The 15,000-nt window shown below is 37.5% G+C and overlaps 1 protein-coding gene and 1 pseudogene across 1 annotated transcript in view; both read left to right on the top strand.

Annotated features, from left to right (window-relative positions):
- Nucleotides 1–9,186: 9,186 nt before the first annotated feature.
- LOC137968512 (uncharacterized) lies at nucleotides 9,187–14,001 on the top strand (annotated as a pseudogene).
- A 588-nt stretch (nucleotides 14,002–14,589) lies between these two features.
- Nucleotides 14,590–15,000, top strand: part of LOC138013314 (uncharacterized) — an 899-nt gene continuing 488 nt past the window's right edge. The window contains exon 1 of the mRNA XM_068860350.1: nucleotides 14,590–15,000. This exon is cut by the window's right edge and continues 488 nt beyond it. Coding sequence (XP_068716451.1) covers nucleotides 14,658–15,000 — 343 coding nt within the window. The 5' untranslated portion in view covers nucleotides 14,590–14,657.

The raw sequence follows: 15,000 nt of genomic DNA, 5'->3' as shown, positions 1-15,000 counted from the left end.
GTAGTGACTCAGATGACCAGATGTCCAGATGTCAAACCCTGCAAATACATGTAAACATTAAATAATATTTGGATAAACCACTTCCATGATGAAACTATGTCGAAAAGTTGACAACCTTTTGCACTCCATATTGCAGTTTCCTAGGAACTTTACTATGGCCTTCATGCCTTTGCAAAGGCACCACCTTTGCAAAGAGCAAGCAGAAAAACATGTTCGAACTCTTTAGAGTCAGTCATGTGTGCAACAGGAAATGTTACTTCCCTGCTGCATGCTCCTACTCGTGGAAAGCAGATGGTGTGTTGGGGGTTTCTTTCCTTGCAATCATGATCGAAATGAGCTTTTATAGAAAGTTCTTCACCATTTACAGGACGATGCTTCTGTCCTGTTAACCAGCCAAGTACTCCACATGGACTCACGTCGCCGAGCTGATACTTCACAGCTTCATTGTCATCACTTTCATCTGTTACGTTATCCTCCTTCCATGCCAGTGCTTCTGTGTAGCCCGTGATCTTCTTATCTTCCACAGTTGTCAAAAAATCCTGGAAATTGTCCATCACTTCCTCCTCGAGCTTCCTTCTTGATGTTCCTTCAGCTGAGTAACACGGTGAAAGCACCAAAAAAACATAATCTGAATCCACAGGACCACTTGTATTGTGCACAAACAAGTCCTTACAGAGGGTAGCATTATCTTTCATGAGTTCATATACATTAAACAGTTTGAGACCCTCACAAAATTCCCTCAGGTAAAGTAAGCGCTTGTTTATTATGCTCACTTGAATGGTTCCAATAATGTCATCTTGATGAGTCTTGTCTAATGGGCCAGTGTATCCATGGTCTAAAATCAAATCTCGCAAGCTTTCATCATAGGAATCACGGTTTCTTATCTCTTCAAAGAGTTCCTTGTCCGTAGGAGTGAAATGTGTTTGAGCATCTAGTTGGTCAAGGTTGACGTTGTCCATTAGCATCAATTCATACACTGACTCAGCCAAAAACGATGGAGGAGGACCACCCTGTGCTAGTGAAGCTGCAACAATTTCACCACATGTCTTAAATCTCTTATTTTGAACATTGTATATGGAGTGAATGGGTGCTCCATCAGGGAACATCGATTTCCCAATGTCCGAAACAACATTTGAAAAAAATTCTTGGGACAATGCACCTGTATCAATACCACTTTCCCCACAATACTTAATTCGCAGGACATTCTCTGGACAATACTTGCTTGCTTGCCGTTGCCAAAGGGAAATTATTCTTGGAAGTGGTGCTCCTCGACGAGTAACAATGAAGAAGTCACTATCTTGCTTGACATTCTTATGCATTGCACGCACTACACTTGCGGTAACTTCATGGGCTGAGGTGGTTTTCTCTAGACTGTGAAGGTCAACTGTAGGAACAGTGAGATCTTCCATGTTTTCCTCATCAAGCTGCTTTTGTAATTCTCTAGCCATAGCTTCATCTGATTCATATGTAGTGAGGACCTCTTCAAATTCCTCAGTTACTTCTTTTTAGCCTCTTTATCATCATCTTCTGTGCCAGGTAAGAAGTCACTCATACGGCACAAATAGAGGACAATCTTGGCATAATCTTTTCCCAGGTCCTCTCTATACCGTTGTAAGGAAAAGAACTCTTTGGGGCATGACCCTGGGATGAACTGTGCTTCCTCCCCACTTTCTAGAAGTAGTACATAGTCTTCATTGGTGTCGACAATATCACTATGGTAAGCCTTGAATTTGTCCATTGCCTTCTCCAGGATTACATTGCAGGGTGCTTTATTTGACACTGACAAAGCAATGCGCTTCCCCCTCTTTGGTTTAACATCATGCCTATCATAATTTGTACTATTACTTCCTTGTCAACCATGGCTTTCCATTCTTTTCCCTTGGATTTTCTGAACTCAAAAAAAGACTTTACTGCTGATGGTAGTCTACCTAAAAAAGAAATTCCTATCGTGATTCTTTCAATCCAATAAAAGTCTATATGGTTCAGTAATCAAAGATGATAAATACGTGGCGTCGAGTATTACAACTGAAAGAACATGTGAAGTCTAGTAGTTTGTGAAAGGGGAAAAGGGGAAAGGGGCCCAAAACGCAGTGACCTGGCCATTGACACAAAGAGTTCTAGTTTGGGTATTATGTAAAGTCTATTTTCCCTTCTTTGAGCAGAAAACAATCATTATTGCAAGACCAACGTTAAAGCACCAGTCCTTGTTTATACTGTTGCCGTGCTGGGTCAATGCAAAGATAAAACAAATAAGTTTCATATCCATAGCTCAAAAATTTGAACAATGCATTTTATGCTTACAATTTTTAAGCTTCTCGGGGCAAATAAGCAATGACAAATTTACAAACTGAAAAAGAGAACAACTTTACAACTTTACTGTAAAGTTGTTCTCTTTTTCATTTTGTGAACACTATCTCATTTGCTCCTCTTGAAGGACTGAATAACAAACACATTGCATATTGAAATTTGGTGAAATAGGGCTGATTTTGTATGTGACTGTGAAAACACTTTTTCACCAAGGGAGTCTCACATTAAAAGCCTTTGATAAGAAAACATAGGACGGGGGGTGGGCAGAGGATATGTTTTGGATAAATGCTAGGACTGTGAATATTTAACCAATATACATGTATTCCTTCATCAATGTACCTTGCGCACTTGTACTGGGAGCAGGATTGTTGAAACTGAAGTGTGCCACTGTGGGGAAAATTAAATATTGCGTTTTAACATAAAACAACAAGAAAAACTGTATGTGGCTATTAACCAGGTGGCTATTAACCAGGTAAGTTATAACTCTTGTCTTTTCATAAAATGAGAATGAAGAAATATCGTTTAGGGGTTAAAAAGTGAATCATCGCTTCACTTCACTGCTACAGGTCTGTTTCATGTGGTAAAAAAAACCCCACACTCATGAGGCAAATTTCAAACATCCGATACACAAATTAGGATAGAGATGTACTAAAAGTTACTCTGTCCGCCCCTGAACTGCAGAACACCCTGCAACTAATTCTTTTGTTTCATTAAGCGTCTTTTGACAACACATTGGACACCCTGAGATCAGCAACAACATCAACAACACCTTACCTTAAATAAATACAGTACTGCAAAAGCAACTTACATTCAGTCACTAGTTATTGAAATAACATGCAATTGACAGGTGGGAATTCTGCAGTTGCTATTTCAAATATATCTCCTATCTTAGCGAGATGTTTTCATCACAGGAATCGCCTACGATAACAACACCGCTTCTCTCTCCGATGTAATCAGTGATCAGTTCTTTACCTGAAGCTGATGTTGTGGGACCAGGATTTACTTGTGACCTCACAAACTGTAGTTCTGTTTATCGTTGCAAACAAATAAATAAGAACGAAACAAAACTAAATCAAGTTAACTTTATAAATGTCTACAGTTTCAGCAAAATTTCAGCTACAATTTTGTTGGCGCTTGTACTACAGCAAAAAGCCCGCCTATATAACTCCATAAATGATGATGAAGGATAGGATCTGTGGCGTTATCCAAAATTTGCTGATCTCACCAGTTAATCCTACAAAAGAACTGAAAAAATAAGACCTACACACCTTTTCCACAATTTGTAGCGATATTATGCCCACAATTCGAGCAAAACCTGCCAGTGTCTTCACATTTATGTCCACAGTTTGAGCAAAACATGCTGCCTTGTCCCAACAAGATGGCGGGAGTACGACTACCCAAGATGCATTACCAGATAGCTCGATCCAGTCCCTTGCAACTTTCTTCGGTTTCAGATTGCGCAGTGAGTTTTTGGAATTCGGAGTGTAGTTTGGAATTCGGAGTGTAGCTTGTGGGCCACCGTATTTTACAGCTGATATCACTCCACAGAAAGACAAAAAATTTACCTTGATGTTGTAACGTTCTTTGAATTCAGAGAAAGAAAAAAAATCTCATTTTCCATCAAATGACCAATATTCTGTATTTCTTGAGAAGACCATGATAAATAGTGTATTGGTTTATTATTAACACGAATAAGAGAGTTTAGCCAAAGACTCTGTGACAGTAACTGTTTCTTTGAGCAAGTGTTATCTTTGTAGATAATATTTGACCAGGTGTGCAAAATTTCTTGCAAGAAAATATCCAATACCTTAAAGTAAGTTCGTATATCCTTTTTGTGGAGATTACCTTTAAGAATAATATCGCCGCCTAAGTCTCTTAATTGTACATTGAAGAAAAGCTTCCATTTTGCCTCATTTCCTTTGTCAAGGTACTTTTTTACCCAACTTAGCTTCAAAGCTTGGGTAAAGAATCTTATATTAATCATCTTTAGATCTTCATCTTCATATTCACTTATCATTATATCACGCTTGATCTTGTTGCCTTTGCCATCCCACAGAAACTTAAAGAATAGGGTGTTGACTTCATCAATAGCATTCTGGTTTGTTGTCAAAGGTGACAAAATATACGTGAGTTGAGAGACAATTAAGCTTTTTAATACAGTAATTTTTCCCAGTAGGCTTAATCTACGCAATTCCCAGCAGCCCAAGCTTGCCTTAAGTTTTGTTATTTTTTCCTCATAGTTAGCTTTCAGCATTATGTTCTGGGTCAGTTGAGAGCCATACACCTAGAGTTTTTGCTTTATCACTCATCTATCTTAAATCGTTCTCGAGGCAGAGTTTTTCTTCGCTTCCTGCATTTGCACCAATCCACAGCGCTTCTGTCTTTTTATAATTTAGTCGAGGCCGGATATCGCTCTAAAAAACTACAATATCTGCAGTGAATCGTCTGCATATAGACTGATTTAAATTTGCTGTCTGTCAACAAATATGCCTTTAATATTATTGTGTTTCCTTATTCCGTCAGCAAGAACTTCTGCACATAGAATAAAGAAGTAAGGAGACAGCGGGCAGCCTTGCCTAACCCCTCTTTCTAGCTTGAAAAGATTACTAGACCAGCCACACAGGAAACTTTTGGTAATTCCCAAATTGGGTAAAAATCGGGTTGTTTTAGGGTTTCCTTTAAGTTGTTAGTGTGAATTTCCCAGATAGGGAAAATGCAACAAAACCCTTGTATGGGACAACAATATCCCAGTTATAACCCAGACATGGGTATTTTATGTCCCAATAATTACACCACCATGGGTTTTTTATGTCCCAGTAAATTCCCTGCCATGGGGTTTTTATGTCCCAATGAATTCCCTGCCATGGGGTTTTTATGTCCCAATGAATTCCCTGCCATGGGGTTTTTATGTCCCACTGAATTCCCTGACATGGGGTTTTTATGTCCCACTGAATTCCCTGCCATGGGGTTTTTATGTTCCACTGAATTCCCTGACATGGGGTTTTTATGTCCCACTGAATTCCCTGACATGGGGTTTTTATGTCCCACTGAATTCCCTGACATGGGTTTTATAATTGTCCCAGAAATTCCCTGATAACGGGTTTTATATTCCAATAATTACACTGTCATGGGTTTTCTTTGTCCCAGTATTTACACTGACGTGGGTTTATTACACAGGAAAGATTTCTAATTCCCAGGCAGGGAATAGAAAGGGTCATTTCTGGGTTCTGACTGAAAATTCCCTAGGAATTTCTCAAAATGGGAAAATGGTACCAACCACATTATTCTCCCACCATTTTCCCTTTAAGGCATGGGTACTTGATGTACCAGTAGGTATTTCATATCCCAGTATGTCACAATTTTCCTGTTCAGTATTTTGTTTCTGTATATGGAGAAACCAAATTCATAAAAATGGAAATATGAAAACTTTAATAAATATGCATTAACCATTTACATTGAGATCATTGTGTGAAAATTATGTCAATATAGTTAACACATTTTAATCAGTTTTTCTAAAGTTCATTATGACCCAAAAGTTAAATTATTTTGAAAATCAAACTTTTTTAATAACCTGCTACTAAAATGTGAAGAACAACAGCTTCCCCAGTTACAAACTAAAGCCACAGTTTTTAATAAAAGTATTGAGGCTAAGGGTGGGGAGGTCCAAAAAAAGAAAATGTTTCTAACCCAGTTACAGATTTTCTGTGGTACAAATGGTCACACTGGAAATACAAGGTTTCAGTAGGCAAATAATCCTAGTAATGCAACATTAACTTCCATCTTTAAATACAAAATCATGTTGCCTACACTTTGTTTATAGTTCAATTTCCTTAAGTACAGTTATATCCTCTTTCAAATTTTTCACCTCTCCCTCCTTTACTTTGCAGTACTTATTTGCCACAAGTTTTTAAGCCAACACACTCATAAGTACTGTTGGTGTAAGGCCAGTCAAATTTTTTTGTTGCACAGAAAATTTCTTTTTAAGCACATCAATAACTTCATCTCTTACCAATAATTTCCCAAAAACTTTTTTTACAATTGCTTGATTAACCTTTAAAGGCCAAGCTTCTGAACTATAGTGGAAGGATGCCCTAGATCCATCTAAAATAAGAGTTGTATCGTCTGCATATAGACTGATTTAAATTTGCTGTCTGTCAACAAATATGCCTTTAATATTATTGTGTTTCCTTATTCCGTCAGCAAGAACTTCTGCACATAGAATAAACAAGTAAGGAGACAGCGGGCAGCCTTGCCTAACCCCTCTTTCTAGCTTGAAAAGATTACTAGACCAGCCACACAGGAAACATTTGGTAATTTCCCAAAAACTTTTTTTACAATTGCTTGATTAACCTTTAAAGGCCAAGCTTCTGAACTATAGTGGAAGGATGCCCTAGATCCATCTAAAATAAGAGTTGTATCGTCTGCATATAGACTGATTTAAATTTGCTGTCTGTCAACAAATATGCCTTTAATATTATTGTGTTTCCTTATTCCGTCAGCAAGAACTTCTGCACATAGAATAAACAAGTAAGGAGACAGCGGGCTGTCTGTCAACAAATTGCTTGATTAACCTTTAAAGGCCAAGCTTCTGAACTATAGTCAACAATACATTTGACAGCTGGCTAGAGGGCACTGGCGAATCACTCCTACAAGATTCATCATCTTCTTCCACAATATCTGTGTCACCACCTGCAGATTCTGGACTTTCTCCTCCACTAGATATGGGTCCATCACTTGATGACTTCTCAGACTTTACCACCTAAAATAAATTGTACAAAAACCAGATATGACGTGTGTGTCTTGACTATTCCTACTAATGAATTATGCCCCTTTAATTTTAAACATATATTTTGGGTGGAAAACTATATGTAGTAAAAAGCATCCATCAATTCTCTGAGCATCCATATAAATCTAAATTGCATGGAGTTGTTTCCTTGAATTTTTCCAATGAACTGGGTATGACAGAAATAATAGCAGTAGTGCAAAAATCTCAGACAATTGAAATCACAAGATAGTACAAAGAGGTATAAAAGCTGTCCCCATTCAAGGAATCTGATTAAGATAAAGAGATGCAGTCAGACCTCTGGATGAAATATAGGACTTACATTTTCCACTTTATGTTTCTTTCTTTGCTCATGATCAGGGCTTGCAGTCCTAGTCTAGAAAAATTAAACACTTCGGCTGAGCATTCATTTAGACCTTGTCAACAATGACATGACCTTTAGCCAAGCAGTCCATTTGTTATTGTTTACAACAGCTAAGTTCTTATAAAGTTTCCATTTGGTGTAGACAAAGAAACTAGATGGAGAAAAACAACAATCAGTGGGAAAACAAACTTTATGATTGCCATGGATACAATGGAACTAAATTTATGTCAGGAAAAAATACCAGTAAGCAACAGCTTATGTGAGACACAAACCTGAGGTGATGATGGCTTTTTATTCTTCCTATACCGTCTCTGCTCACTGTAGAATGTTTGTATGTGCCTGGCAATCCCTTCTTCATTAAAGTTTATTTCTGGGATGCTGCATTCTGGGGTAATTTCTTTAGCAAACGCTTCTAATTCTGCTTTGCTTTCTGGACTGTTAAATTTGGGCAGATTATCACCCCACTTCTTTGTAGCCAAGGTTCCAATTCTTTTTCTCCTGGAAACAAAAGTCATGATCATACATAGTGCAAATATGAGCTTAAGCTTGACAATAAATTTTAAGCTAAACTGAAAATTATTCACCTGTCAAACGAGTTGTAAAGTTAGAGGAAACAGGAGTTAATTCATAGGCAATATTGAAAATGTTCCACACATTGAACACATTCAGTGCTGTATTATGCAAAACCTAAGACTCACTTTGTCAAATAAAGTCGTCTCATCTCAGGGCTGAAGGTCGACAGGTCAGACATTGTGGGCTTTAGCGCGGGCGAAGAAGGGCGCAAACCGTTGTGTCTCAGTTGTTGTTTGGCTCCAAATTCCCTTTTGAAACGCACTGCTTTTCCATACGACAAACCGAGTTTGGTAAAAATAGGCGCATCGGCTTCTCTGGAAGCCAGATCTGCAATTGAATCGCTGTCATTTATCTCCTCTTCTGATGATACAAAAAAAAGAAGAAATTGACTATTAGCTAACTGTAGCTTCAAGGATTGGAAACGCTGGAAACGACACCTGTTTTTCCCGAATGAAATACCTCGGCCACTCAAGCTTAATAATCATCAGGAAAAGCTTTAAACGCATTATAAAATGTATAAAAGCTCTAACTTAAAGTTAAGCTTATACTTACTTTGCAGTGCCTCGAAAATGGTACCCCCAAATAGGGAGCGAATTCGGTCTAACAAGTCGCTCTCAGTCTCTCCAGCCTCATCATTTATTTCGTTTTCCGTAGCACTCATTGCAAAGCAGCTCAGAACCGTGTAGAAGCTTTCTTGTCACTTTCCAACTTTCATAAATTCTCGCGCCTCCACTCCACTCGAATCGAAAGCAGAAATGCCTCGAAAAGCGTAGACTTCGACCTCGTGCGTCTAGAACAAGCAATCCCATTGGTTTCTAGGCCTTGCAGGGGGTTGATCTTCCCGCCATTTTACTGGCCAAGACTCTCCAGTCATTGAAAAACCGCTGATCTCATTATGACACCGTACAAAACAAGATGGTGGAAAAGAGTTGCTCGTAAGCTCGTACGTTCTGTGTTAAACCGTGGCATATTTTGAGATTTCTTTTTGTTTCTCGTCTTACATTCTGAGTCGTTAAAGGCCACAAGTGAAAAGCAGGGCAAAAGGCGAAGTCGCACCAAAACTTGACCCATGTTACTGACGCAACACCTTGTCAGAACTCCAGAACTTTGATTTTCCGGCACTGCGCCGAAAAATGAAAAACAAGATGGTGTCTCAGGCATGGCATCCAGTTCGGCAAGTCAAGACAATGACATTCCATGGTCAAGAGACGAAATTTCCTCTTGTAACTGCGATGAAAAACCTTTTACTCATGTTCACTGCAAGTGTTCGAATTGCCGGGGAAGGGCAGTGCACAGGAGTACAGAATTGCGGCATTGGCGGGAAGCTTGTGTTTCTTCTAGGTTTGCAAACGAATCAAGCTCGTTGGCACATGTACAAGAAGAGCAAGTACAAGTTTCAGGTACAGAGGCCATGGATATTCAGTGGGAAAATGACGAGCGACAAGAGTTACCTACTGTGCTATCTGTTCCACATAGTTTGCCAAGAAGTGAAACTTTGGATTCATGCAGATGTGCTGCTGACCCTGTAGCAAGGGAAGAAAATACCAACCCCCTGAAAAAAATTGTTGTGAAGGCAGTGCTCGATGCCATGGCTTTTATGGAGGACACTGGGGTTTCAATAAAATCGTTTGAAGACATTCTTGAATACGGAAAAACTATGTTGCTCACATCTGTTGGAGATGATATTGATGTTGATATTTTGAGTGCCTTGTGGCCAAAGAACTGGAATGCAGTTCAATTGCTACTCAAAGAAGAGGGCTTTGAGGATGTAAAAGAATGTTACATTTGCATTTGTAGAGAGAATAAAACATTTACCCGAAATGGCAAAACAAGCACAAAATACCAATACAGCCGCAAATGGAGTCTCATGCAGAGAAAGGATGACCTTTGTCCTCATTGTGGTAATAGAGGCTACATTAAGTATTATTATCTTGGATTACATGCAAAGGTTAAGAACTGGTTTCGGAGTGAGGGCATGTGCAAGAAAATGTTGTCTCACTGGGAGGAAAGAGAACATTGGCTTGGGCGAACCTCAAGCTGGCCATTAATTATGGGATGGGCAAAGATGGGTAGATCTGCAGTGGTTTTGGGACCCAAACCAAACATGGACACTCCCAACAAGATGTGTTAATTGCAGTGCTATCATTTCTGCACAGAAACTATCTCACTGTCCTAAAGATGACAATGGTATGGCCTTTGTGGATTGCCCTGAATGCTTTGAAGTATTTCCCTTTGAAATTAAAACAACAAGTGGTTCTCCTTTGAATCTAGCCTTAATTGGCCACTGGGATGCTTGGCAACCGTTCAGAACAAGCTTGAGGAGTTGCGACTCAATCGAGATCTCTATTGCCAATATGTATAAGCGTGATTGTGGCCATGTTGAGGAAGTGTATGTCGTAGGTTTTGTACCAGTACTTTTGTTCCTAATGATGTTCCAGAGTGTTTTGATCCATTTTTGGAACCATTTTTGGAGCAATCTGGACCCGTACTGTGGAACAGTTTACCTGACAATATCAGACAAATATCTAACTTACAAAAGTTTAAAAAAGAACTCAAGACATTTTTATTTAGACTTGCCTATCAATGAGCGTCAGTCATTTATATAAATATAAATATACAAAAAATGACATTTTAGATTTTACTTAGACTAATTAATATATTTTTAATTATCTACATTAGGTTTCAGATAATATAATTTTATTGTAATATAATTTTAGGTATAATTTAATTTTTTAACTTTAACCAATTTCAGTTGTAAACAGCGCCATCGAATATTTATAGTGAAGGCGCTATATAAATATATCATAATTATTATTATATTTCACTGCCGGTATGCATGGGAAAGCAGGGATGTTGAACTTGAACAAGAGAATTTCTATGACCTTGACAACGAAACACGTAAATCTGTGAGAAAGAGGATGTCATCTGATAAAGGGTTTACTTCACAAATATTTGTATCCTTTATATGGATTCGATATCCTGAAGCATACAGTTATTGATGTTTTTCACACTATCCCACTTAATCTGTGTAAAAATCAAGTCCAAAGATTGTTAGAACTTGAACTTCTCGACAAAGCATACTTGGATGAGCAGATTAAGATCTTCCCATGGACAACTGAGTTAAAGGATGGAAGACTTCCTACAGCAGTTGGAAGGGATGGTAAAGGTCTAGGCTTCTGGAAAGCAGAAGGTTTCCAAAAATTTGCTTATCCCATGCTTGAATGCATTCTTGAAGGGAAGTTGCAAAATCTGAATGAGCTTGAAATTCTTAGTTCAGTTGCACGATTCACAGAATTGCATTTTAACAGTGGCAGAGATGGATGGAGTGATCAAATGATCGAAATGCACAAAGTGCTGGCCAAAAGAATAAATGTCAAAACTGAAGAAACACAAGGTCTTGATATGTGCACAATATCAGTTCACAACTTCCTTCACATCCATGAAGATATAATAAACTTCTCTGCATCAGACAATTACTGGTGTGCAGTTTTTGAGAGGGCAGTAAAAGATTACGTGAAACGGTCTTATAATTGCAGAGGAGTGGAGGGGACATTTGCCAGAGCTGAAGCTCGTAGAGAGTAATTAAAAAGTCTTCAAGAACCAGACATTCCTGAACAATGTAAGAGAAAAGACACCAACCAGGTATGAAAAGTTTTAAAATACATTGTAAACAAAAATTATGACTAAAAAAAGGATTTAGCTTCTAGTGAATACTTTCTACTTGATGAACATTTGCATGTTGCTTTTGCATGTGATAATTTCTCCTATGTTTATAATTTATAAAATAATAATAATAATAATAATAATAATAATAATAATAATAATAACAATAATAATAATAATTTCATATAGGCATTGTGAATTACAATAACATAATTGTAAAAAATGAAGGCTGGGATGGAAGGTAATTAGTTGGCTTTGAAATTCATTCACATATGAATTATTACATAGAATGGTTGTCATGTAGGAAATATTTTTGTGTTGTTATTAAGTTTATGATTTGAAGGATTGAATTAGAAAAATAATTAGCTTATTACTGTCAGCATGTAACTGAAGCAATGGAAATGAAGCATGAGCGTTTTTTTCATTTTGTGTTTACCAACCAAAACAAAAATTGGAGTAGTCCAGGACAAGTGAAAGTGGAGCCTGGCTTGTATATATTGTTTGATTTCTAATAGATTTCATTGTTCACTAGCTTGGTGGCTTTTGTTCCAGGTGAGCAAATTTCTTACCCTGGTTTTCCTCTTTTTTTGTTCATATTATATGGTAATATATGATTTCTCTAATTTTAGCATTCAGATCAAACTCTTGTATGTGCTGACTTGAGGTTTATAATTTACATTAGATAAATCAGAGAATGTGTTTGAAACTTTTTTTTGTTAATTTCAGAATAAGAAAACATTATTTAACTGTGCATGAATGTTAATCCTCCAAATTTCAGGTGTATGTTCCTTCTCATTCTTAAAATCACAGGCACACAAATTTACATCACTTGCACTGAAATGATCACACACAGTTAAGTTACAAATTACATTTGTAACTTAACATCTTAGTCTTGTTTCACTTTCTTTTAGGGTATTGTGAATTCTGTAGAAATGGCAAGAACTGCATGTCGTAAAGATGCCCAGCACTCATTGTTGATTGGGACCACAAGCAGAGTTGTGGAACTCACAACCTCAGAGCATCTCAAAGTAAAAGGAGACAATTGGCCAAACCGTGGCTTACTAAAGGCGTATTGACTTCAGTTAAGCATAAGCAAAAGTTATATAAATCACACTTCCTTAGTAGAGATCCTGATAAGGTAAGAGAATATAAGCTTTATGCTAATGCACTAAATAGAATCAAAAATAAGGCCAAGAATGATTATTACTGTCAGCGCTTCAAGTTCTATCAAAATGATCTTAAGAACACCTGGAAGCTCATAGGAAAAATTAGATAAATCAGAGAATGTGTTTGAAACTTTTTTTTGTTCATTTCAGAATAAGAAAACATTATTTAACTGTGCATGAATGTTAATCCTCCAAATTTCAGGTGTATGTTCCTTCTCATTCTTAAAATCACAGGCACACAAATTTACATCACTTGCACTGAAATGATCACACACAGTTAAGTTACAAATTACATTTGTAACTTAACATCTTAGTCTTGTTTCACTTTCTTTTAGGGTATTGTGAATTCTGTAGAAATGGCAAGAACTGCATGTCGTAAAGATGCCCAGCACTCATTGTTGATTGGGACCACAAGCAGAGTTGTGGAACTCACAACCTCAGAGCATGAGAAGATAGCAGCAACACTATCTCTTGCTCCAGCTGAAGTATCAAATGTGTGTTCAGTTACTAACAAATGTTTTCTATCAAACCTTGGACATGAGGGTACAGTTCTCTCAAGTAACAATACTATTGTTGCATTGTTACATGGTGCTGATTCTGTAATTTCAGTAGACAAGTTCTTGTCAGTGCGATGCAAACACCAAAGCTGTCAACTTATCTGCGAAGGTACTGTGAAGCCCTTTTACCTTGGTGATAATGAACAACCTGTTATTTGTACTTTGAATGGTTTCCCAAAAGTGCAACTGCTGCCTGGTGGTGAGAAGGTGTTCCTTCTAACAGACAGCATTCATAGAAAAGTCATGCTTTATGACTGTGGGAGTAACATGGCAACTGTAGTTGACTACATGAGGAAATTGAGAGGACTTCCTTATGAACTTGTTGTTCCCGTTTATGCAGAAGAAAATGACATGCTACTAATTCAAGGAGAAGAGGTTGGAGATGTTTGGTATGGTAAAGTAGTCAGTATTAATAGGGAAAGGAAAGAACTTGATGTATACTTTTACATTGAAAAGCACCAAGATCCCAATAAGTTTGTTCGTGAAACTTTCGGAAGACTGGCAAGAAACAGAGTTTCTTTTGATTCCATCATTGCTGTTGCAACTGGTGGCTGGATTGGTCCGAACGGCTGGAAAAAAAAAGACTGATTTCTTCAGGTAATCTTTAAGAATTATCAAACTGTCAGTTTTGTGATCTTTTCCCAAGTGTGAAGGCTGCTCTGTATCCAGTATGAATTATATACTCAGCAGGCCATGAATGTTTTCTATTTAGTAGGAAAAATATTTTCTGGATTTCACTGTTTTTGAACATTTGCTGTAATAAGAACTGTACTTGCAACTGGTTAACTTATGAGGATAATTGCTTGGATGATGTAACATTTTGTTAAGCTTCATAAATAAAATTATAATTTTTCTGTGACATAATTAAATAAGCCATGGGAATGGTATGGGAAATATTCCTATTTTATTCTCAACTTTGTGAATATTGTGAGAAATTGTTCCCTTTATATTCTCAACTTTGGGAATGGAATGGGAAAATATTCCCATGTTATTCTCAACTTTGGGAATGGAATGGGAAAATATTCCCACGTTATTCTCAACTTTGGGAATGGTATGGGAAAATATTCCCATGTTATTCTCAATGTTGGGAATGGTTTGAGAAAATATTCTCATGTTATTCTCAACTGTGGGAATGGTAATAGGGGATATTTGCATAATGGCGGATGGCCACGTTTTCAAGAGCTCCTGCTCTTGCAAATGTTTACGTAAGAAAGGAAGCGAGGAGAACATTTAGTTAATGAATTATGGTAAAGGACAACGTGCAGCTGACCGTAAAACATCTTAGAGAGCTATGGGAAAAAGAGTTTTTGCCCGCTATTAAGTCTGAAATTGAAGCGGTTAAAGTGCAACTTCAATCACAGATTGCAACTCTAAATGAACATCTTCAAAATATTGAGCAAAATCAGTCGTCACTGTCTTCTAAGTATGATAACTTGCTGGTAGCTACTCAAGGTGCAAACCAAAAAATACAAGAATTGGAGAAGTCGCGGAATGATTTGATAAATACTGTATCAAATCTTGAGGACTCGATGTATGGTAATGAGGTAGCCATTGATGATGTGCAGCAATATTTGCGGCGTGATTGTC

Source organism: Montipora foliosa, chromosome 8 (genome assembly GCF_036669935.1).
Source record: "Montipora foliosa isolate CH-2021 chromosome 8, ASM3666993v2, whole genome shotgun sequence".
NCBI classification, from domain to species: Eukaryota; Metazoa; Cnidaria; class Anthozoa; order Scleractinia; family Acroporidae; genus Montipora; species Montipora foliosa.
The sequence above is the reverse complement of the archived record's forward strand: the minus strand, read 5'-3'. Positions and strand labels throughout refer to the sequence as shown.